Genomic DNA, 25,899 nt, shown 5'->3' with positions numbered 1-25,899 from the left:
GGTTATTGTTTTTTTTTTAACCAAAAGCAGACTGGGAGATTGCAGTCTTGGGTGGAAGAGAATGAGAGGAGCTGCTTATCCCTTTTTCTTTGACCTGTTTAACCACACATAATCGTCTCCCTGCCTAATTATAGGTGAGAAGTGATACTGAAGGTGTTTTTTAGTCTGACATGTTTCTTGTCTTTGTTGCACTTCAAACAAAGCCAGGAGAAAAATGTAAATCCAGTCCTAGTCATTTGTGAAAACACCTTAAGGGATAGGAATACAAACATCCATATTAGATGGTATATCCCAAACACATGGAAAGCATTTTTGTGGCACTGTGAAAGGATTATGAAACAATGTTCTTAAGTCACCAATATCAAAAACCAGTTGAATCAAAAGCTCTCCAAAATGGGGTGGGGGGGGGAGTGGTATCTATTATATGAAAGACTACCTCTTGATTTTGTCTGGGTATGGCTTTCTGGTTATTAGGCTCATTTGAAATTTTGAGAGAACATTGTGGGCACTCTTGCAGAATGATTGGCATGACAGACAGGATTGTCAGAAAACACGTTATCTACCAAAAGCAAAATTCATGAGGTCACTCTCTGATAGGCAGTCTAATATCTCAGAGTTCTCCCTAATATCTCAGAGTTCGCCTCATTTACTCTTCTCCTTTTTTTTTTTTTTTTTTGCAGGACAAGTGATCACATTTCCAAATAAAGGTCTGGATGGTGGCCATCTATCATTTTTATTTTTCTAAGGTTATCCTTGAGATGAACGTGGGGACAAAAAGCAATCTCAGAATTAAAGGTGATGCTAGAGCAGTGATTCTCAACCTTTTTGAAGCTGCCGCCCCCCTAAGGAGCGGAAAATTTTTCAATGCCACCCTTTGGGGGGGGGAGTTACTGAATTATAAAAGGCAAAAATTTTAAGTAATTTTTTTCAGTAGACTTACACACCAAATTTGTTCGATTTAACTCAATACTTTTGCCCTGGAACGTAATTGCATTCCTTTTATTAAAATTAAAATGACTAATGCAAAAAAAATGAAGCGAACGAAAAGCAACTCAAGAAACACGGGTGAAATCAAACATTCATATTGAAAGGACGCTCAACGCACGCACTGCGATTAATCGTGCAGGAAGAGAGCTGACGCACGCGCTGCAATTAATCGCACGGGAAAACAGCTGACGCATGCGCTGTGCTGGTTAGGATCGGAGAAGAATCGTAGTGTCGAGTTCTTCAAGGTCATCCTACCTAGAATACAAATTCGTCTCACACATTCGTCTACAAATTCATTCTTAGAAGTGTGTGAGGGCAGCTGTCGCGTAAGTTCGTTTTATTGCTGGTACAAATGGTGTAAACCGGATAATCGATTTAATAAATTTTGGGGGGAGTTTTAAAATTAAGTTCGAATGCCAAAACATGCTCATCGCCCCTCTACCTCTCAAAACATGCCCACCACCCCCCTACCACCCAAAACAAGTTCACTGCCCCTCAGCATCCTCCCACCGCCCCCCGGGGGACGGTACCGCCCCCGTTGAGAACCAATGTGCTACAGGCTGTCTTGTCAGCTTCTTTTTACCATACATTTTTTTTAATGAGAACAACCTTTTTTGAAAAAATAACATTATGTCAGGCACCAAGGAATGTGTTCACAATACTGTCTACTCCTATTCTAGATCATGGAGCCCAACCTTTTCCCACTTGATGCCACTTAGATGTTCTGGAATTACAACTTCCAGAACTCTCATGACCTCAACCAGCTTGGCTGAGAACACCAGTTTGGAGGAGGCAGTTGCAGGTATTCATAGTATTTCAGACTCTCAGAAACACCCACCAACACTGCTTTTAACATTACAATATACTAATGAGGAGTTGCAGAAGAGAGTTAAATACAGACAGGCTGTATACGTAAACATATATAATCACTGTAAAATACACATGCACGCAACCATATTTTGAACTGGTCCTTGGAACCAAACAGTTGATAGCAGCTGTTATCTAAAGAAAAAATTGCCCACATCTCTGATATGCAAAGAACCTGTGTTTCATTTTCACAAGAGCTGATATGTTGCTTTTTCAAAGAAGCAAAGGAAAAAACCCTTTTAAGAAATGGGAAATAGATGCAGACATTTAACAGCCTTGGCCTCTTGAGTACTTTGGAACAAACCCAAAAAACACACATTGTTTGCCTCAACTCTTAAGTGAGAAAAATACACTAGTTAAAGACTCTTATTTCAACACGTTGGAGCTACTTCAAATTATGAAGATCATATAGAAACCTTTTTCTCTTTCGTAAGCTGCTCTTACAATCTGTACGCCATTCCCCTCTATTGCCTTGCCAGCTGGAACTTGGAGTTGCTCTTTCTAATTCACTTGGAATGCCCCCCCCCCATACATGTGCACACACACATACTGAACACCCAAGAGCCCAATATGACTGATGTAATACCAGTGAACCAGAAATACATGGAAAGAGGATGAATAGTACCTGTAATTATTATGGTCGCAGACCACAACACTTACATGAAGAGAGACATCAGTTGGCATGCAACTAAAACTGAGTAACACTTATTTCTAGGAACTAGTGTAATCCCGTGAAGCAAACAAGCTTCAAACTCACATACCAAAGTCAGAATGTGGCCCAGGCTCAGTACCAAATGTGTAATGTATGTGTCTGTGGTGTTCTCACAGCACCAAGAGAGGAATCAGTATTTGACTTGTTTACCCCAGATATATTAACGACCACTTCAAAGCATGCAGCAGACACTTTTAGTTGCACAGATTACCTTCTAAATAATTGTTTCCCAATTCTTCATAGAGAAACATGAGATGGCATTTCTTATATCTTCAATGTACCCCAGTAGCTGCCAACAAGAATCACAGGAGCTGCTATGTTAACTAGCTCTTTCAATCCTTTCAATCCTTCTGCATCTTCCTCCTGACTTTTCTAGATGTTTCTCTTGCTAATTTGCTAGCTTTCATCAGGTCATCCACTGCCATCACTTCCCCTTTGCTTTTGAGGTAATGCATAAACTATTACCTTCAGTTAAACTGTTGGCATCCTCCTGGGAATTGCCTCCTTTTTTCAGTTTTAATTTTGCACACTTGATGTATATGTTAGACTGATGTCCTGCTTTTTCTCCAGGAGCTCAAGGTAGCTTACATGAAGGTCTCCCTCCTAGTTACCCTGACAACAATCTTGTGAGATGGGTTGGATTGAGAGAGACTGGACCAAAATCATCCAGCAAGTTTCCATGGCTGTGGTGGATCTGATGAGTTAGAACAGACTTTGGGGATGAGTAACTTAAGTTCAGATACACAAAAGCCTATCAGCCAAGTCAGAAAGCAGCTAATGAAAGGCATGGACCTGTGTTGATACACTGGATTTTAAAGACAGATGTGGATGAAACGCAGGTTGTGACTTGCTGCAGGCAGCACCACTGGGGAAGAGTAGAGAGATCAAAATAGGAACTTTTGTCCGAAAGGCACAAAACAAGTAGCATGTTACTCATGCTCCTTTTCAGATCCCAAAATGTTTTTTGTTGTTACCTTTGAAAAACACACTCCATGGAATGTGTTTGTCTTGGTGATTAAGATCCCAAAAGATAAAATTCATGACCTTGGCGCTCAAAGTCAGAAAATGAATGTTTTCATACACATAAGAAAGGCTTGGGTCTCTGCAAGAAAGGTTGAGAGAAATGCTGCAATCAATGTTTGTTAAAGGATCTGGCCTAACCCTTCCCTTCATTATTCTGCAAAGTAGAGCCCAGGCAACGACATCCATGGGGGGGGCGGGGGGAGAATGATGAAAACAGCATTGTGATGCAAGCCCTACCCATTTTGTACACATGTCCTGACACTGCATAAAGCTATAACAGGGATGGAGTTTGCAGTGCAACAACACAATGCTGCTTTTGTCACTGTAGTCCTGGCCTCTGCCCGAGTCTTATCCCATTAGCAATATCGCATATACTTTCCATTGGGATGGGTCAAATGTGACATTCAAGAATCAGGAAGGAGATATATAATGAAAGCACAGTTAGTGTGTGTGTGTGTGTGTGTGTGCGTTTGTGTGTACATGAATATGCTGACAAGTCTAAAAGGAGTAAGAGGTGAACAAGTGGGGACAAAGACAACCAGATTCAAGCATGATCCATCTCTAAATAAAGATCAGTGTAAAAGTTATGGCCCTGGAAATAGTGGTAGGCCTGTCTAGACCAGGGTTTCTCAACCTTAGCAAATTTAAGGTGTGTGGAATTCCCAAAATTCTCCACTCCACACATCCTAAAGTTGCTAGGGTTGAGAAACCCTGGTCTAGACTGAAGAACCCCATTTTTACTCATTTTTCCCAAGAAAGACTTATTAGCAACCACAAGATGATCCTTGCCTAAGCACCCTAAAGTGGACATTCTGGTTAAGAATTCTCACACACTCAGATTGCTTACACATCTGGAGGACACCCAAGGGTGATAAAACTATCCCCAGGGCAATGGGCCAGGTTACCATATAAGCCCACTATAGATGTAACTGTACGAATGCCATGCTTTGTTCCCAATGTAGTGTGTATTTTATTTTTCTATTGTTACTTTTGTACTGCTACTTCTTTAACCTTGTTAACTGCCCAGAGATATTCTGCAAGTATATCTTGCAGAGCCATATAAATTGAATGAATGCATGAGAACACCTTCATTCAGCCTAGCTCTAGATTTTTTTTTACTTTGAAAGTACTTTGAACTTTTTACCCAACACCCAAAAGATGCAGCATTTAATAAAATTTGTGAAATATCCTAAAAATGCAAGAGGCAGCTTAGCAAGCTTGAATATAGGTACACTTCAGTTACAATGATATAAATATTTGCCTAGAAAAATAAGAGCAATTAAAATGCATAGCCATTTCCCATCCAGTCTCAGTTCCTCCTGTTGCCCATTTGTACCAGCAGGAAAAAGAGAGAAAAAATAATGGCTGATAGGAAGGGAAAGATCAAAGGTATATATAATGTTCTTCCCTTATTTCTCCACTGTGAGAAGATTCATTCTATAAAGAGATCTAAATCTACCTATGTACATTACTGTCCAGCTAGGTAGCATGGGGAACCTTGTTCTTTCTTAAAAAAACTAAGCAGGATCATGTGGATAAGAACTGGATGGGGACCGTCAGGGAACTCCGGGGATATAGGCTAGTCTGGAAAGTCAAAAAAGTGTCTTGAAAGAATATTTATTTATTTATTTACTCAATTTATATAGCTGCACATCTCATTTTCATGTGACTCTAGGCAGCTTACAATAAAACAAATAAAAACACAAAATACATAATATAGTATAAAACAAAAATAAAAACACATAGCAGCTGGGCATGATCTGACCTATCATCCATACAACCAGGAGATGGGCCCTACCCCATGCCCAGGGCCCCAGACTCAAGCACAAAGCCAGGTTTTCAAGGCCTTATGAAAGGCCAACAGGGACGGGGCCAGTCTAATCTCAGGGGGAATGAAGTTCCAAAGAACGGGTGCCACAACAGAAAAGGCTCTCCTTCTGGGCCCCGCTAGCCAACACTCCCTAGCTGACAGTACCTGGAGCATGCCCTTCCTAACGGCAAACTGCTTCCATACTGCTGCCAAGAAAACTACATAGGTATGTCCATGTGGTTAGCAAGAGCATTGTGATGAAATATTGGTTTGAGTCAGAGAAGTGGGAGGGGAATGCCAAGCCATTATAGAAAAGTTATCTGAGTCTGAGAAAGTAGAAAGCACAAGAAAGAAATGTGAAACAACTTCATCTTGGTTGTGTAAGGTATAAGCTGAAGTAGTCAGGGGCTTTGACAAGTTTTCAAGATTCTGTTACAATACCCTAACTGCATTAAAGTATGTCCCAAGATTCCTAGCGACTCTGGTTTCCTGATTTGCCTACCTCAAAGGGCTGAGAAGGATCCATACAGCTTTTGAGGCAGGGGCTTGAAAGTTTATAGGTTCAAGACTCATCCAAGGAATGAAAGAATCCTCCCAAGCAGCCAAGGGAGAGGCCCAAGAAATTTAACGAAAGCTGGCACAACCAGAGCTTCAGAAGCAGAAAGTGGGAACTAAAACTTCCCCAAGGGAATATGCCATAATGCCTAGGAATAGGCCATAAATAATCTGTTTTCTACTCACTCAATCCCCATAACACATCCTCATGGAATACTGACTAGGTCCACAAATCATGCTAAGCCACAGTGTAACTCATTTGATTTTGATATAGCTTGATGGATACATCCAGGTTGATTGGTTCATGAACCTGGCTTACTATGTGTAAACCAGACAGGTATGCTTATGGCTAAGTCATAGTCGGAGTAAAGCACTATGTGTGAATTAGGCTTAACACACCACCATTAAAACAGATCATAGCTTAATGCAATCACCCAGCCAATGTCCTCTCCCCTCTCCCAGACCAAATAATAGGAAGCAGAAGCTACAGAGGCATTGGACAGAATGCTTGGGAGACATATTGCCCTTTCAACTATGACTGGCAACTATTCTCACTATTGCATTCTTTTGTTGGGAATAGCTCCCAGTTTCAGATGTCTCTTAGCTATCTGACTACCATGCTAGTAAAATCAGGAAAGTCCTACCATGAACTGCATACATTCATTTGGAATCCAGCCAGACTGGGTTTGTTACAAGTGATCTTAAAAGCTGCTCCTACCCCACTTAATGGCAATTATAGATCTCCCCAACATGGGTTGTAATAAAGCTAGTATAGCGTTGGGATTGAAGTGCTCCATTAAAACCAGGGAGACCCAGATTCAATTCACTGGGTGAATTGAGGCCAGTTGCTGTTATGGGACTAATTGAAGGAGGGAATGGTTTGCATGCTGCATTGAGCTCCTGGCAGAAAGGCAAGATATGTATCTAGCAAATGAAAGGAATAATGAAGGCCTTCATTAACCTATAAAGGTAAAAAATGAAAACTGAGGAAGATGATCAAAATGTTTTGATTCCAACCCCATCAATCTGCCCCTCCCCAACATGGCTGACAGTAAGGGATGCTGGTAGTTACAACCCAACATATGGAGGACCACAACTTCCCCTTTATTGTGCTGTGCAAATGCCAAGTATTGTTACCAAATTTATGGCAACCTCCCAAATGTCAGGAATAAAAAATATTCCCCCACCTCCTTGGACTTGGCACAATTATTTAAGGATTGGAAGGCAGCACCAGATACTTTTCTCTCAGCAATATAATCAATATTTCACACACAAAAAAGACACATGACTGATTTTATTTGCTTTTTTTTCATTATGCTAACAGAATGGAATAATCTTCAACAATAAAAACAGATGAAACATAGACATATCCAATCTCATTAACATGTCACTAATATTCTCTTATAAAGATGATCTCAACAGTGACTAAAGGATGCTTGACACACATTTATCGCTTGTCATTTCCTCCCCAATTTTACAGTTCCCCAAAGATCACACAGAGTAGTGTTGTCCTCTACACATATGAACAATGATACCACATCAGGATCCATCAGCACTATACACAAATGCCACCCAAAATCTGAACTAGACACCTCTAAAAATTAGATGGAGGAATCCTTCTATCCTCCAACCTCCCCCCAAAATTAAAACATTCAAAATTTAGTTTGGGGTTAATATAGATATGTATTTCTATAGAATTTCAGTTTGGCTTTTTTATATTATTTATTTTTCCTTCTATAGCTGCCACTCAGCACATGACTCAGGGTGGCATACATCGTCAATGAACAATAACTTCATGTAAACAACACAGTAAACAAATAATAAAAACAAAGCATGAAAACATAACAACATAAAATCCCAGGAAAAATTCATCCATAGGATCATACCACCCCTTAATGCAGTGCCTGGGGAAAGAATCAGGTCTGGGGAATGCCTGCAGGGATAAGTAATAGAGAAGGCCCATCTCCTGAGTCCCACCAGATCACAGTGCCTATGCAATGGAACTCTGAGTATGCCATTTCTGTCAGATATTATTGGATAGGCAAAAATAACTGGAGATAAACAGTTCTGCAAGTAACCCAGTCCTGCAGTATAAAGGACTTCATAGGAGAAAAGCAGTACAGTACTTTGAATTGTACCTAGAGGTTTACTAGTAACTAGTGCAGCTTGTAAAGTAGAGAGACGTTGCATGGGCATATCAAAGTATGGCCATAACTACCTGTACCCCCGCATTCTGGATCAGCTGCAGCTTCCAAGTGATCATCAAGGGCAGCCCCATGTAGACCATATTACAGTAATCCAATCAAGAGGTGAGCAAGAGATGAGTGACTGTAAACAAGGCTTCTCAATCTAGAAATGGGCACAATCCATGCACAAGTTGGAGCATCCTGCAAGCCACAGCTGCCACCTGCTCTTCAAGCAGGAACCATGAATCTATGACCCCAAATTATGCCCCAGGTTTGTCTGGAGCAGTGGGACTCTATTTAGAACCAAAGACAAAAAGTCTCCAGATCCAATTAGTCCCAAGATCCACAGTCACTCAGTCTTAAGGAGAGTTGCGTCTGAGCCTGTTTTCCCCCATCCAGGTGCCTACAGATACTGAGACAGCACCTTGAAGCATCCCTTGGGGGGCCAGGGTTAAAGCTGCAACAGGAATGCATTTTTGTTCCTGCTTTCTAAGCAGAGAGGGTGACCAATAGTTTGAAAATCTTGCCTTAAGGGAACTCCTACATAATGTGGAACTCCTCCCATGAACCTTTTCCAGCTAAAAGGTATGGGAAGCTAAAAGGTGGGATGACTCCAGGGTGGTAGTAAGGATAAAATAGGCTCAAAAATACCCAAAAGAGAAATTTGAAAGAATGTGTCAGATACAAGGTATAAAAACAGAAGCTTCTTTCATAGGGAAAGAAGAAAACATGGGGGAAATCCCAAGGCTAATTTGGCACAGCTTTATTTTAGATATATACAAGTGGTACAGTGGACTGAGTCCAGATCCAAGCCTTGAGAGGCCTGTATTCATTTAGTAGTGCAATATTCTTAACTGAATAGTGTGCTGTCTTGCCTGTTAGGATAAAGGAATTCAGGGACACCATGAGCAATATTACAAGTTTTTACTTGAACAAACCTTTTGCATATACGAGTCAAAAGAAGCTATTATTAAAGGAGTTGAGTATGTTTATCCTGAAAAGAGTAAGAACTACATGATAGTATTTAGTGGGCTGCCACACATAAAATGGAGCAATTTTGTTTTCTGTTTTTCCAGAAGGTCAGATTGTGATATGTTCTGTGATCATGAGTTCTTCAGCAGTAGGACATTGTCCTTCTGAATCAGGTGGGATCTCCATCTTCACAAGTGCCCGCATAGCTGAGATGGTCACTTATCAATAGCAGGAGATTTGCTATTGGCAGGTGTTGGATTAAGACATCTTTCCAATCGCTTCCATTTCTGGGCTTCCAATAGTGTTGGCCATTTTATGAGAACACCAGTAAAGCAGTCTCCAAATCCCAAATGTATGATTGACTCAAGCATTGGGTAGGATGGGGGTTGAGCTGGGAGGCTATTTGGTCTGGTGCCTGTGGGGAAGGGTGTTGTTTTTACCTCTATTTTTACTTATTGCTGTGAGCTGCCTAGAATCATTATATGAACTAGGCCAGCCATATGAGATAGATAGATAGATAGATAGATAGATAGATAGATAGATAGATAGATAGATAGATAGATAGATAGATGAGAGATATGAGAGAGAGAGAGAGAGAGAGAGAGAGAGAGATTGCCTATCCCTGCTGAGATAAATCAGAAATCAATGTACACACTGCTGATATTAAATCTGTATTTCAGAAGTACACTTATTCACTTTTTGGCACCTCAGTTGACTACTTAATCCTTATAAAAAGGCATATCTTTTTTAGTTCTGCAAATCTCAAAAGGACAAGGGAAGAGGAAGCCCAAATGACTTTTCAGGCAGGCAACTGTTTGCTTTCTGCTAATCCCTGATTCCGTGTTATAGACAAAGAACATTGCCTACATATAATTCTTTAGATCAGTGCTACAACTAATGAAGCCAGGTATACCAGTTTCCATCCAGAAACAGAAAAGCAAGAGGATGAGAAAATAACAGAAAACATCCCTTTGAACTAGAAAAACATTGCTTCAGGTAGCAGATGCATTTTCAATTTTACCCAAACCGTGCCTATTATACTATGAATAGGAAATACTTAATATGAAATTTAGCCAGACTGTAAGGCACTCCGAGGCTAATAACAAATAGGCCACACAGGATTCCTTATCTAGATGGACAATCAAACAATAGTGCACCATATCTCAAGACGTTTAACTACAGCTAATTAGCACTGGCCCTGGCTAATCACTACATTGTCCCAAAAGGGAGCTCACTGGAACAGAAATTGTGCATTTTTGTAGTCACAACACACCAGGGTTGATTCTGCAGAATGCTAAAATGGGACAGTTCAAATAGCAAAGAAGTCTGCTTAGGACTCAAAACATGAAGGAAGAAAAAATACGTATGAGGCAGAGCTAGCAACCTGAGCCACCAGGGGTTCCTGAACCCCTTTCTACAGCTACCAGAACCCCATAAAACCACAACTGCCTAAAACTAGGGGGGTGGCTCCCTCCACATTGAGGTAAGTAACACTCCAAACTTTACCTGGTCTTGCCAACATGCCTGACAGACTTTTGCTCACCTGGCATCATTCCCACCCATCCTCACCCACACAAACATGGTCACCCCTAATACAAGGTATTGTACAATGCAATGGAAGAAAGGATTCCATGCATGTACCAAGATTCAGAAACAAAATGCCACCAAGTGAAGCTTTTTCTCAGGTCTAAATCTGCCAACATTTCCTCTTCAGTCCTCCATTTTATTTTGTCGCTGAAGAGGAGCAATTTATGTGAGTGGAAACAGACTAAAGTGTGATGTCCCTCCAGAGCCATTATATGCTTCCAGCTAGGATTAGATTGGTGGATATGGAAAGCTAAACTAACCAGAACTTTGACCTGGCCCAGCAGATTCTTTTTAATGTTCTTAACTAGCACATGTTAAATTGTCCCAGATTTGTCTTATCCAGTTATGGGTTTCAGGGTGGAAACTCCTGTCACAGGAAGCAGCAGCATGTGATCCATATACATCAGAAGACATTGCAACATCATATTATTGAACCGGGCACCCCACTCTCTTGTTTGTTCAACATTAAACATATTGTTTCAGGATCAAAAGATATTGCATTAGCTCTTAGCAAGACAGAGTGAGAGCGAGCTTTAAAAGCCGATGGTATGCAAATCATACTTCTAACATTAAAAGGATTTCTTTAATCTGAGTGTCAGTTACCATAATTGGAAAGAACATCTGGGCAAGAGAACTGGATGCTGAAAGTAATCAGTTATCAATATTGATAATTTTAGAGGAGGCATGAGATGCATGTGTGAGGGAAACAAAGCAGGCCAGAAACTCATAGTATTTTGCTGAAGGCACTGAAACACTCATGAGTTTTCAACCAAAATTATTTCATGTATTAAACCCACTATTTAAAGTACAGATTTCCAAGATAGAGCACGGGGGTAGGGGCACAGTGGTACAGTGCAAGCTTTGCAAACAGAAAACAGATACAGTTTCTGCTTTGGTTAAAGACTCAGGAAACAGGTGGTAAGGAAGTCGGTAGCTTCAGACCTTGGAGAATCTCTGCTCTTTAGAATAGACAAAGTCTGGTAAATAAACAGGCCAATTCACTATAGGGAAATTAGTTCACAACTTTCTTAAAAGTTAGTTATGACCTTATTACATGAAATCAATCACACAATCCTGCAAAAGTTCCCAAGACGCCACCAAGAAGAGACATGGAATTAGCATTTTTATTCCCAGTATATCTGTCTGCTATGAGTAATCTGAGTTCTACAGATCTGACCCACATTAAATCTATTTTATTTTACTGCAAGAATGTGCAGTCTTGCCCAGTAGGAGAACTGCACCCTGCTTCCCCTCCATCTAGATGTATGTCCAGTGGAAATATATGAAAGAGTTCTCTAAGTACATTTTAACACATGGACAGTGACTACACAGACTACAGTTTCAGGTCTCTCTTTAAATGTACAAGCTCTTCACATGCACATAGATGCAGAAAACTTTTGATGAGAATCCACTGGGTATATATCAGAGAAGTAGGAAACTGAGCATTGTTCCATCAATGTACTCACTGAATCTAGAAAAGGTTTCATATAGACTAGCATTTCTTAAACTTTTTTACTCTGAGGACCCCTTCCCACTTTTAAAAATTATGGAGCTTTTGTTTGTGTATTTATCAATATTTACCATATCAAAAATTAAAATTGACACATTCACTGCCACTACCACTTCCCACAATTGTTCGATGAGATTTTAATATTGTATTATTTTTCAACATAGGCTAGTAAATAATTTTGATTCTGAGGACCATTGAGAGGAACTTGGGGGATTTCCAGGGGACCTAGGACCACACTTTAAGAAACCCTGATATAGACTAGATAGATATAATCACATGCTGACATATAGACAAGTTTGCTTTGTTTCACCAACATATTGATGGATGTTTTAGGGTGACCATATCTGGACTACAAAAATCCAGACTATCACGTGATGGCAGCAAAGAAATACAAAAAAGCAACTATTTGCTACCATGTTGTTGCTGTCTTGATTATTACAACCCAGACATGATAGCCCTACATCATTTGAAAACTGAAAAACATGCTGCTTAACCTCCATTCAAATCAATTTTCAATACTGCCTTGCTCAAGTAATGTATCTGCATATGCAAATTTGCTCTTTTAAATAGCCAATGTTATACGTGTCTACCCCTTATTTTTTCTAGCCTGGCCTTTACCAATCTAGTATGCCCAGACATGTTGTTTTTCAGTACCAATACCTGCAAAATAAAAGATTCATAAAGGCTGGACCTTATCATCCCATTCTGCAAAGGTACAGACAAAATATGAAACGCAGACAAAATGGAGTCCTAGCTGATCATAATAATACCACTGGGAGAAGAAGGGACCTGCACCTTAGGATAGACAAGAAAAGGATAAGAAAGAGTTTAAATGAATTCAGGTCTCCAGAGCCGATGGATTACATCCTAGAGTACTGAAGAAACTAGCAGAGGTGATTGCAGAACCACTCTTAATAAACTTTGAGAACTCCTGGAGGACTGGCATGGTCCCAGAAGACTGGGGGAGAGCCAGTGTCATTCCATTTTTTAAAAGGCGGGGGGGGGGAGAGGAAGGATCTGGAAAACCACAGGCCTGTCAGCTTGATATCTATATTGGGCGAGGTCTTTGAACAGATTGGGAAGGATCGTGTTTGCGAGCACTTGGACAGGCATGCTACGTTTAACAGAAACTGGCATGGGTCAGTTGCAAACAAACTGAACCAGACAAATCTTATCTCCTTCTTTAATACAATTACTAGCTTTGCAGATTGAGGAATGCCAAGACATAGTGTATATGGATCTCAGCAAAGCTTTCAACAAACCCTCATGATATTCTCCTTAATAAAACAGTAATATATGCTACTGCAAGATGGATGCATAACTGGCTGAAGGACTGCATGCAGAGTGCTCCTAAAAGAGCCACTTCCACTGAGAGGGAAATCTCAAAGGGAGAGCCACAAGGTTCTATCCTGGGCCCTGAATTATTCAACGTTTGTGTCAGTGATATGAACAAAGGAATTGAGAAGATACTTATAAAGTATACAGGTAATATAAGATGAAAGAGAAAAGAGAGAGAAGATTCAAAAAGATCTTGAGCAATAGGCTAACATAGTATAGGATGGAATTTAACAGGGAGAAACGTTAAGTTCTGCATCTTCTACATCTGAGTAGGGAAAATGTAAGAGAGTCCTGGCTTGGCAGTAGTACACATGAAAAGGATCTATGTGTCCTTGTCAACCACAAATTAAAAATGAGTTGGCAGTATGATGCAGCTGCTAAAAAGTTAAATGCTATCTTGGGATCCAAGAACATACCAGATCACAGGAATATTTTTTCGCTCTATTTTGCACTGATCAGACCCCACTTGGACTACTGGATCCACTTCTGCGCACCACAGTTCATAAAGGACAGTGACAAATTCAGAGGAAAGCTACCAGAATGGTGGAGTATCTAAAATCCAAGTCTTGTAAGGGGAGTTAAAGGATCTGGGTATATTCGGCCTATAGAAAAGACAAAGTCTTCAAATATCTCATTAGTTGTTACACAGAAGAGGGAGCCAACTTAATATCTGCTGCACCAGAGGGCAGGACAGGAACCAATGGATTCAAAGTACAAGGAAGGTGATTCGGGCTAGACATTAGGAGGAACTTTCTAACAATACAAGCTGTCAGTCAGCAGAGCAGGCCACCACATGACATGGTGAATTCCCCTTTGCTAGCAGTCTTCAAGTAGAGGCTAGATGGTCATCTATCAGAAATGCTCTAGTGCAGTGTTGTCCAAACTTGGCCACTTTAAGATGAGTGGACTTCAACTCCCAGAATTCCCCAGCCAGCATGACAACACTGCTCTAGTGGATCCTGCACTGAGCAGGGGATTGGACTAGATGACTTTTATGGTGCCAATGATGTTATGTTTCTAACACACAAGGGCCATCGCCTCTATGACATGCTTGTCAGCAGCCAGAATTATCTGGCTATTGTTGGAAACCGAATACTGCAGGATAAGCTCTGTCCTGGTTCTGAAAGGCAGTTTTTATGTCCAGTTAAGTACTAATGTGTTATGAAGATTTATAAATGCACATGTAAATTGAGGGGGAAAATATCCAATCTACATTTGACCCCAAGCAGGAACCTGAAGAAAGCAAGGTCAGTGCAGCAAACACACACAACTTGGAAGTGCACATTACTTTATGTACAGGCTCCAGCCACACAAACTAAATGCAGAAGACAGATAAGTTCTCTCCCATTTCCTCCATTCAACCATTCAGTCAATACAGATAATGTTGTGACAAAGAAGATACCATTGAGTAATTGTATAACAACAAAAACAAATCATTGTCACTTATCATGATTTGATAATTTTATATATTCAGATTAGCTGAGAACAGCTGCAATTAGATTCGTGTTAAATTGCTATGAGCAACTGCCCCAAACAGCAGGTCTCTACTAAGTATTCTGTGATGTTCCAATATATATTTCCTCTTAGGATTTTACAAAGGATAAATGCCATGTTGAATGGATGTATGACTTTAATCTGGAAAAAAATTATCTTTCTATTTTTTCTGAAAATCCTATTAGGAATAAATGTGATGTGGTATTTGTGAGTAAGAATTTATTTTGTTGATATGTTCTTGTGCCAGATCCATAATGCAAATATATATATATATATATATATATATATATATATATATATATATTCAAAACCAAACACTGGGAGAGAAATACTATTGATTGCTCCAGCAGAGAACCTTCAAGAGGATCTGGATGAGGGAAGTGTGCCTTTCCTGGTCCTTTTGGACTTCTCAGTAGCATTCAGTTCCATCAACCATAGTATCCTTCTGGGCTGCCTGCAAGGGGTAGGAGTGGGGAGATTAATTTATGATGGTTCAGCTCCTACCTGAATGAGCAGTTTCAACTTGTAATCATGGGAGATAGTTGCTCCAGTGTGACATGTCACAAAGATCAGCCTTCTCACTCATGTTATTTAACATCTATATGAAGCTGCTGGGTTGAAATGTCATTCAGGTATATCAACCCAGGCCAAGATGGAGATGTTTAGACATCTTGACCCAATGGCTATGAGGATGTGGAGGGAGAAATAAGCTCAGACTAAACCCTAGCAAAATGGAGTTGATGCATGTTTATAAACATCAGAGTTACCCAGTAACACCAGCTCTGTTCATTGTTTTTGATAGGGTTGCACTCTCCTGAAGATGATGATTAATGACTTGGGGAGTTCCTCCTGGAGTCATGACTCTTGTTCAACTAGCCTTTCCCTAGCTTCTACTGGTGCAACAGTTGGTACTCTACCTAGACCAGGATGCTCTTGCAACAGTAACTCATGCTATAATTACGCTGTAATCAGACCACTGCTTTATGTGGGTCTACCTAAAAAGACAACTCAATAGGTTGCAATTTGTTCATAATGTGGAAACTAGGCTGCTCGCTGGGGAAACCCATCATTGCAAAATTGAATCTGTTTTGAAGTCACTGACTAATAGGCCTCTAGGTGCAATTCAACGTGCTAATTATCATCACCAAGTCATTTATACATGGTACTGAGACTTATGAGGTACTGCCTTACTAAATAAAATGTTGGGCATGCTAAAGATTCAATTCACACAGGAACTGGGAACTTGGCGTAGGAAGCAGGCCTTTTTAGTAATAACCCCAAATTGTTTTGGTAGGTCTTTGGCCCTTAGGATAATTGCAGAATGTCCATCTACTATTATCATTACTACTACGATTACTACTATGGATTTTTTGTATGATTTTTAGCTCCTGAGATATTCTAATGGTTCCTCATGTCCACCACTCAGAGTTGGACAAAATGGGGCAGTTTATAAATGATGTAAATAAGTACATACATATATAAATGGCAAACTTTGGAAGACATTTAATTTGTCAGTCAAAGGGACTAGTAGCTTTAGGATATAATTACCTGAAACACTATTGAAGATTTGTACACAACCCTTCACAGCTGCTTTACAATCCAGCACTTCCCCTCCCGTCCTCACTAAAAACAAACCCACCATGGTTTGTGTTGTCCTGAGGAGATGGCTAGAAAAGGCTTTTTCACATCCAGCCAGCTACTAGAAGTATCAAAGTGACCTCAGAGCAACCAAAGTGCTTCAAGAGAATCTGTGTCACTTCACACCTTGACGAGGTTAATTTATGTCACCTTCATGCTACAAAATGCCTCACTGAGGCAAAACACAGCCACCTCACCCACTCTAATGTATATATAGAGCCTCCTATTATTAGCACCCATAATAATTTGACACTTTGGAAAAGCTGAGTGGAGAATGAAATCCATACCCTGGACCAACTACAGTATATATAATAGAAACATCTTTTAAATCACTTGTACATCTTTTGACAGAATTCCAGTTGTCTTCATTTGTTCCATGGTAATATTTGCAAACTGAAATATGACAACATCACTATTTTAGGTCATAATTTGAAGAATACTGTATTAGGCTGTTTATTTTGTTCAGCTGAAGTCTGAGAGACTCTCCTAAATTGGCCACAAAATTTTTACATTGTTACATTGCATTATTTGTTTCAACCAGCTTTGGATAACTGCAGGCATAAATTGGAATATAGATTTTTCCTTGCTATATTTAAACAATATTGGTTTAACCTTTTATGTACATTATTCACTTATCCTTTGATCAAGAAAGCATAGATGATGCAATATGAAATGTTTTATGTGTTTATTGGTGATGTAATTGTCTGGGTGCAAATCTGACATATATGTTTGTTATGAATACCGTTTTTTTACCTTTTTGGATATATACTAAGGACATTGTTTTCTCAGATCCTTCCTACTCAATATGACTAAGAGATGATTTCAGGGATATTCCTGATAGTTGGTCAGTTAGAAGTAGTCAAATATTATGGCTATTTAATTAGTGGCTATGAGTAAAATTAATTATTTTGCAAAATTGGAAAAATACCCAGCCATCTAATATTTTGCTCTGGAACTTTTAGCAAAATCTCCTCAATGAACTCAGATAAACAGAAACTTTCTGAAGAGATTTGACATGTAAGCCTATATATTTTAATAGTTTAAAGTCTATTGGTAAATAAGTTTACTGCTTATTATATAATACCAAATTTTCACTCATTTTTAAGAACAAAAATGTGGGATATAATTTTTATATTTAAAAAGTAGCTTGCAAAATCTCAGCCCCAAATTTAGAGTTTGGTAAAACTTAACATATTGTTTTTTAATGTTAATTGTTTTTGTCTCTGTGTGTTTTGTGAATATTTGCAGTGATGTGATTTTATTTATTAAAAAAAAAAAGCATATGGCAGGGGAAGAGAACCTATGGTTCTTCAAATATTGTGGAACTACAACTCCCAGCATCCTTTCAACTGACCATGTGGCCAGGGATGTTGATTACTCAGATTCAGCAAGAGCTAGAGGGCTACGTGTTCTCTTCTCCTTATATATGGCATGCAGTATACTATAACTTTGGTGGCTAGAAACTACCATTCCAAAGATCTGTCAATAGCAATACACAGTCACAGAACTCTGCAATAATGATTGCCCAGAAATTTCTATCCTGGACAGAAATAAACCAGAGGAATTAATGAAATCCATGTTACTTCTACTAAAATAAGAATGCCCATTTAGAATTGTGTGCAAATCATTTCTGCATTCATTATTTTATTTGGATATCATTTTTCTTGCCTCTCATGTTACCTGTTCTTTTATAAAAGTAATGTAGAGCCTTCAAAACTAAATCTCAGGTTAAGTAAAGGCTGCAACCGGCAGCTTTATTTAGCCTTGAGGTAATTCTGATTTGACATATTTGGTCACCAACGGGTTCTTCTGTTGCAAGAGAACAACCTTTCATTTTTCAACAGAGCCTCTAATTGTCTCCTGCGTTCATTCCAACCTTGTCATTTCATGTAATTTTAGCATTCTGGCCAGCTTTCAATGCCACTCTTAGCAAAGAACATGAGCTAGGACTGAAATTTAAGCACAAAGGACCTGTTCTAACCAAAGTTAACCATTGAGTTCAGTTAAATAGATCTGATATTTCAAAACTGAGCAACCTAAGGTGAAGGGCTTTTTTCTGCTTGTTCCTCTCACTGGCTGGCTGCACTAGAGAGATTGGAAGGGCCAGTGAGAGTGTAGTTTTCATCCTATTGGACCAGCAAACCATCTAACATTTGCCAACTCAAGAAGCTACAGATTGTTCTTGACTTCATTTCTGGCTTATTTCTCTGGCATGATTTCAGACCTCATGCTAACCAAACTGTGGATACAGCCATTTGTGGTTTGTTAGCTATACTCATAGGCAAGATGGACTAGAACACTGTAACATCAGCCTGCTGTTCATTCACTATTAAGGTGAAATCCAGGCAACTTCTGGTTTGCTGTGTCATTCCAACATGATTATAACTGATATATAAATATAAGAACATTTACACAATCAAATAAAATTCATGGGAGACTTTAAGTTACATACAGATGTGTATCCTGATAAAAATCTTATTTATAATTTTATCCTGGGCATTAGAAACCCTCTCATAAATGGCAAAGATCAGATATCCTGACTAGCAAGTTTATGGCTGTGCCCTAGTAAAGATTGAAGGAGGGCCTGGGAAACAAGATACTTCAAGAGTTCTATGAATCTGAGTGTCACTTCTTCAGCCGATTTGCTTTCCTTCATCCATCCAAAAGTCCTTTTCTGCATAACAATGAAACTCCATAACATCCTGATTTTATGCAAAATCTAACAGAACAAATTTGAAGACACATGATTTGGTGTCACATGGATATCTAAAATGCCCCACAACTATGTTCCACCATGGGCTAAGATCATCAGCAAGCTTTAGAGTTCAAACATACAGGAGAACATTAAGTCGCCTACCATTGGTTACAGAGCAAGTGAGAGAAAAAGAGAGAGAAAAAGATCAATAGCCTGCCAAGTGTGAAGCAAAGAAAATAAACAATGGTTGGAAAGGAGATAAAGTCATTGACTGCATTTTAACTTATCAAATTTTTATTTTGCAACTACTTTGTAGAGGCATCCTTTCAAAAAGTAGCATAAACTATATTAACACTGATTAAATACCGCACATTTACTACTTAATCCTATTTTTGTTTATTTATTCCAATCAGCTTCCATATCATGCAACAGCACTGATACATTTGATGTAGATGAACTAGAGCAAATAACTCTGCTCTAGTTAATGAAGACTTCCATTCAAATGTTCAAACCTCAAATTCCACAGCGACAAAATCTAACAAAGGATTTATCCTACATCCTGTGTTAAGTACAGTAATGTAGACAAGTAGTTTAGCCACTTTGCTTCATCAATGAAAGTTTCCATAATAACTTTTACTCTGTTCTGCATTATATTGCAGTGTTGTAACCTATTTTATCTGCAGAACTGCAAGCATCAGGTCACAACAGTGACCTTTTGGAAAATTTCACTGCAGTTTTATATACTATCCTTACAACATCCCCATAAAGCAGGTCAGTATTATAATTCCCGTATTACATATGTGAAGACAGGGTTCAGATTTTTTTTTTTTTTTTTTGACATGTGTAGTACGTTCAAATCAAAAACTCCTGGCTGAAAGCTAATTACTTAGTCACAGTACCTGACCAGCTCTGGTATGGATACATTTCTCCCTTCTATACTCCAGGGGAAAGAAAGAGGTTCTTTCATTTTGCCAACACTTAATGACCTGGATAAATTTGGCACAAAGTGAATGGACATGGCAAACCACTTCAGAAAGAAGAGCCTACAATCTTTTTTTTTTTTTTTTTTTGGTGCCTTTGAGTCAGTGTTGGCTCCTGGTAACTGCCTGAACAAGTCCCTGCAGTTTTCTTGGCAAGATTTCAGAAGTGGCTTGCCCTTGCCTCCTTCCTAGGGCTGAGAGAGAGTGAGTGACCCAAGGTCACCTAGGCGGCTTTGTACCTAAGGTGGGACTAGAACTCCTGGTCTCCCAGTTTCTAGCCCGATGCCTTAACCACTACACCAAACTGGTTCTCACACACAAAGATAGTGTTGTACAAAAACCCTCTTGGCCATGGCTGCCACCTACTTTTCAAGACCCTGTGAAAATCTATCACCTTTCATAATACTTCATTATGTTCATTTCTTCATGCGGGCAAGTACACCTAATCTATACTTCTATAGTAGAGATATACTATACTATACTACTTCTAAAGTATTCACTTATCTGCATATTGTTTAAGGGTGCAGATAGATGAATGTTATTAGCCAGTGTTTACTTATAGGGAGACCTTGCAGTAACTCCAGAGAGATCTGAGGAAAGACTTCATCAAACCAACATGTCATTCTGTGGTATACCACAAAGACCACAATAGCTGTGGACAGGTACCACAATCCTCACTTGTACAGAACATCTGCAGTTGTTTTCTAAAGAATAGTTTTTTTCTTCTAGAGCTTTAGTGATATGGATCTTTGAGGAAAATATTATTAGCCATATGTGAAAAACAACAGTAAAAGACCCTGTTTTCAGAGAAAGCTAGTATGATTTGTTTTTTGTCACTTAGGCTCTGCTTGCTCCAGTCCAAGTTCATCTAATATGCACTAGATTTTTCTGACATGGATCTACCTCCCTTAATTCTGCTAACAACTTACTTGGAATTCATAAAGTCATTGCAGGAATATAGCAAGTACCCATGTCAACATACTCTTAGAGTAATCTTTATGAGATCTGCTGCCTAGCCAGAAACAGGTTGTTAAAGGGATGAGGTTGAAAAAGAATGGCTTGTTCTGCATATGGTGATAACTGGAACCATGGCTGTGGAATCCTAATCCAAATCACATACCTGCTGTATGTGAGATCAATTTTCAGTAAGATCCTGGACAGAGAGAAGCTAAGAATTTACCCAGATCCAACCAGTCAATTGCTTTGCTACTTTTCTTTTCTCAAGAACGCTTATGGAACCCATGGATCCCCAAACAAAGAATAAATTAGCACAACTGGATGGCAGTCACTGGCAGTTTCCAAGGACTGAGTACTGACAAGTTACTTGGCAGGTTATGTCCCAGTTTGTAAGCACTGATTCATCGCTACTAATTAGCATTTATTGAGCACCAGCCCTAGACTAGATGCTGTAGAGGACCCAGGAGTGACAAAGTCCCTGCCCAGCAGCCTTACAAACTGAAGGAGAAGACAGGGACAAATGTGATAGAAGAGATTTGGAGAAAGGGGGGACAAGAGTGGGAAGATTAACTGGAAACAGACAGCATAAAACAGGCGAGGCTGTTGGTTTGGGAAAAGCGTCTACGTTTCGCAATCATTCTTTTTCTTTTTTAATGAAAACAGAACCAGGGCCTTCTATTCAGTAGAGATTTGCTTTAGATCTGCAGGCAGCATTAAAGGCATTTGAGGCTGTCAACTCAGGGTGAGATTAGAAGCATCACTGAAATGAGTGAGTGAAGCACTTCTGGTGAAGGAGACTGCTGCCTTTACAAGTATATGCTGCATTAATGTGCCACTTGGACTTCTTCAGGAAATTATGTTGGTGGCTGTTTTGCTGCAGGCAAAAGAGCTTTCAGGCTAACTCTTACCTAAGGTGACAGACATTTCCATGATTATTCACACACTGCTGATCACATCGATAAGCAGCCACGTACAGAAATACCAGAGCAGAGCTGGCTTGGAGCTCCCGTTTTAAAAACATATTGTGTGAATAGGTTCCAGCTACACATAGCTTTTTTCCCCGCCTAAAGTATTTAAACATTCTTGCTGCAACAGTAGCAGTTCCTACGGCCCAGACCAGTTGCCTACCGTTCTCCCAAACCTCCGCACGGTAGGCTCAAGAAAGCGGCCGAAATGATCGGGGCGCTGCGGCCGGGAAGCCTGGACCCCTGCTGGCTGAGTATTCGACTGCAAGCCGCTGCAGTCCCGTTTGGACAAGCCCAGGAAACTCCCCCCTCCCCCAGCCCCTCCACCAACAAGCTCTTCGCTTCATCTAGAGGCAGAGAGGCGAGATCCCCACTGCCTCTGAAGTGCAACAACTCTGAAAGAAAGACGAAGCTGGCTGTGGAGTGGGGAGGCAGGGATTCCCCTTCGAACTTTAGATCGGAACTGCTCCGGTTTGCTCGGCGGCTACCGTTGTCCTCAGCTAGGCACCTATGCGTGGGTAAGCTCTTGCTACGGGCGGGGGGGGGGGGTGTCCGTTTCCTTTGTAACAGAGCCACCCAACTTTTTTCCCCACCCCCGCTTTTCCTCCGCGTCGGAGAGGGTGCTGCTCCTCACTCACCCCAAAGTGCTGATGAAGCCATTGACCGACCCTTCGGCGTACAAGGAGACGATGTCCCCAATGTGCAAAAAGCTGGACATTTCATTCATGATTCTAGCGACCTGCCCGACGCCTTTTCTTCTTGACTTTCCTTCACTCCCCACCAAAGTGCTTCACCATGTGCCCGGCGGGGCACCAGGAACTACTACTGTAATCCAAAGCCTCCTCCACTCGATGCATTGGCAAGATCCCTCCCGCCAGTTTACACGTGGTTGTGCTTAGCTAGGTCGTGGTTACGCTCAACATCAGCGAAGAGACGGGATTGGAACAAGGCTAGTGCTGTGTGCTTGGGGGGGGGGGGGGAGCTGACGGATTGACCAGAGATTTGCATGAGTTCCCACTGACACTCTTGCGTACAGCTTTCTACCTGCAGCCAATAGAAACCGATCAGGAAGTCCCGATGAAATATTCAATGCAAATTTTGACTGCGAAGGGGAAGCCACACCCCTGCTAGCCCCGCCTCCCACCCACCGCAGAAACTTTTCCAGGCTCGAAAGAGTCCAAGGGAAAGCTAAGATGGCAAGAACGCTTCTCACTTGAGGCGGGAACGAGAAAAGGGGGATTAATTAATTCTCTCGCCCCCCCCTTCCCTGCCTTCGCCTAAACCTCTGGGCTTGGTAAATTCCAAAGCGAAATATGTTTTAGCTCTTCCCGGAACCACACACGACTACGCAGGCGAGGCAACGGCGCTAGGTTTCTCCCGCACCGTGAAGAGGCGCGCGCTCCTTTGGCTGCTCCTGCTGCTGGGGCCAACATTTGATCTGCACGCCTTGACTTTTTTGCTCCGCCATCTGCCTTGTGCTCAGCATCCGATGGAAAATTGCTTTCGTTCGCACAGCGCGCACGACACCACAGTTATTTCCACCGAGCTTTTAGTCAGAGGGGGGTAGGCGGGAAGGAAGGACTTTTGTTTTGATCGCGGCCGGTTCACGTGGCGTGGAAATCGGAACAGCGCTGAACTTTATTTTTATTTTTATTTTTGCCTAGTCTCCCTAGTGGGTTTTGTAACGCGGGCGCGCGGGCTTCCTGTGGAGGCAGGCGGTGCAGTTCACCCTCCGGCGACACAATAAAGGCGGAAAGAGATGCACGAGTTGCTCTAGCTGACTCTCCCTTTTGTTTCGCTGGAAATTAGCAGCAGCAAAGTTTGTTTTTTAAAGGGACCGGAGCCCTGTTCATGTATGCAATTCAAACCAGAAAGGCAGAGCGTTTTTCGGGTTGTCCAAGGGGAAAGGAAAGAAAACGCGAAAGGTTTTGAAATTTTAAAAAAAAAAAAAAACGGGGGAATTCCTCTACTGGATGACCCAGATGAAAACTTCTTGAAATAGCTCAGTTATATCAAAGAAGGGCTTCACTCTGGGTGGCCGCTGGGGAAGGGGAAAAATCTATGCCAGGGATCAGGAAAGGAGGTTTGAAAACAGAACTGCCAACATCATAATCCCCTATATTAATCAATGGTGCATCTGCATCTGGAATAATGAGTGCACTTCTGGTTGCCACACTTGAAAAAGTATACAATAGAAGTGGGGGAAAGGGTACCAGAGAGTAACAATTGATCAGGACACTCAAATATCTTCCTTACTAGAAAAAGCTAGAATTTTGGAAGTCTTTAGCTTGGACTGAGGTAGGATGTGATCAAAATACATAAATCCTGCATGGCATGATGGCAAGTGAACAGAAAAGTTTTCTGCCTATCGGGACACTCAGACCTATGGTCCGCCAATGAAGCTGATTGAAAGCGGATTTAGAACAGATGAAAGAAAGCAGTTTTTCACACAGCCCCTTACTTATTTGGGTGGCTTTAAAAGGGGGTGGGATAGATTCATGGAGGAATCTCTCAAGGACTATTAGTCTTGAAGATTCAGGGTTACCTCCATGTTGAAGATGGGAATAGGAACCGAAGAAGAGGATTTCTCCATCTGCTGCTTACCAATGCCATGGCTGGTCCCTGTGGCAGAGGAAGTGCTGAACTAGGAAGGACTTTCACCTGACCCAGCAGGACTTTGCTTATGTTCTGATTCAAAGCAGGCAAGAATAGGAATTGTTTCCTAATGGGAATATTAAGATTGCCTTTTGCTGATTGGACTCCTATGTTTTTATAAGCAGCAACTTGACCTGAACAGCCTAACCCTAACCTGCTCAGCCTTTTGAAGAGAGGAAATGCAGTGATGAAAAGTAGATAAGCAGTGATGAGGGGAATGTCATCTTCTGAGAGTTTCTCTCTGCATTGCAGCTAGGAAAGAAACTACAGCCTTCTTATACAAAGTAACAACAATACATGCTTTGTTTCCTTGCACTAATCATTCATTTCCGAAGTGAATAGTCTGTCTTTAAAACATAGGACAGTCCTCTAAATTGAAGCTCTAAAATTCATCTTCCAAGGAGCATGGTTTTTAATGTATGTCTTCTGGGGTGTCTGCAGGTATGGTTAAAAAAAAGGCAAGATAGTGGCCATGATGGTGCCATGGAAGATCCAAGTGGGTTGCGCATGAAAAGCAGATGGAGGTTCAGTCGTACTACCATGATCATCATCTTGACCTTTTTTTTAAATCATTTCCTGCAGGCACTTCTATATCTTCTACAGGCATGAAGAAATTTAAGCCTAGTAGAGTATTATAATGATAAATGTGTGGGATATGGACAGATGAATTTACTACATCTATTCCTCTCTTTTCTCCAGGAACCATAGCGCAGCATTTATATAAAATTCTAAGGGCATATCTCGAAGGCTCAGGTAAAATATTTTCCTCCTAACCTCTGGGCTGAAAAGTAAACCATCATAAGTGTTGCTCTTCATACTGACATTCCCAGTCATTTGCTGCTTAATGGAAGTGTCTTCATTTTGCTTCTACAAAAAATGTTAAGGAAATGGATAGTGGATTCCTCTGGCTTCATTTCCTTCCCTTCCCACCAAATTTCATTGTTTAGTGGGAAAATATCCAGAAATCA

General features: G+C 40.6%; 2 protein-coding genes across 2 annotated transcripts in view; one reads left to right on the top strand and one right to left on the bottom strand.

The window, feature by feature from the left end:
- ITPR3 (inositol 1,4,5-trisphosphate receptor type 3) overlaps nt 1-23,382 on the bottom strand; it is a 116,384-nt gene extending 93,002 nt beyond the window's left edge. The window contains exon 1 of the mRNA XM_007433671.3: nt 22,915-23,382. Within this exon, the coding sequence (XP_007433733.1) occupies nt 22,915-23,003 (89 nt within the window). The 5' untranslated portion in view covers nt 23,004-23,382. The remainder of the gene's footprint in view (nt 1-22,914) is intronic.
- Nucleotides 22,627-25,899, top strand: part of BAK1 (BCL2 antagonist/killer 1) — a 99,171-nt gene continuing 95,898 nt past the window's right edge. The window contains exon 1 of the mRNA XM_088153462.1: nt 22,627-22,794. The gene's annotated coding sequence lies outside the window, so the exon portion shown is untranslated. The remainder of the gene's footprint in view (nt 22,795-25,899) is intronic.

The sequence above is a fragment of the Python bivittatus genome, unplaced genomic scaffold (assembly GCF_059951505.1).
Source record: "Python bivittatus isolate LINGU-HERP-01145 unplaced genomic scaffold, Pbiv_v1 ctg000700_np1212, whole genome shotgun sequence".
Taxonomy (NCBI): domain Eukaryota; kingdom Metazoa; phylum Chordata; class Lepidosauria; order Squamata; family Pythonidae; genus Python; species Python bivittatus.
This window is presented reverse-complemented; position numbering and strand designations above follow the sequence as displayed.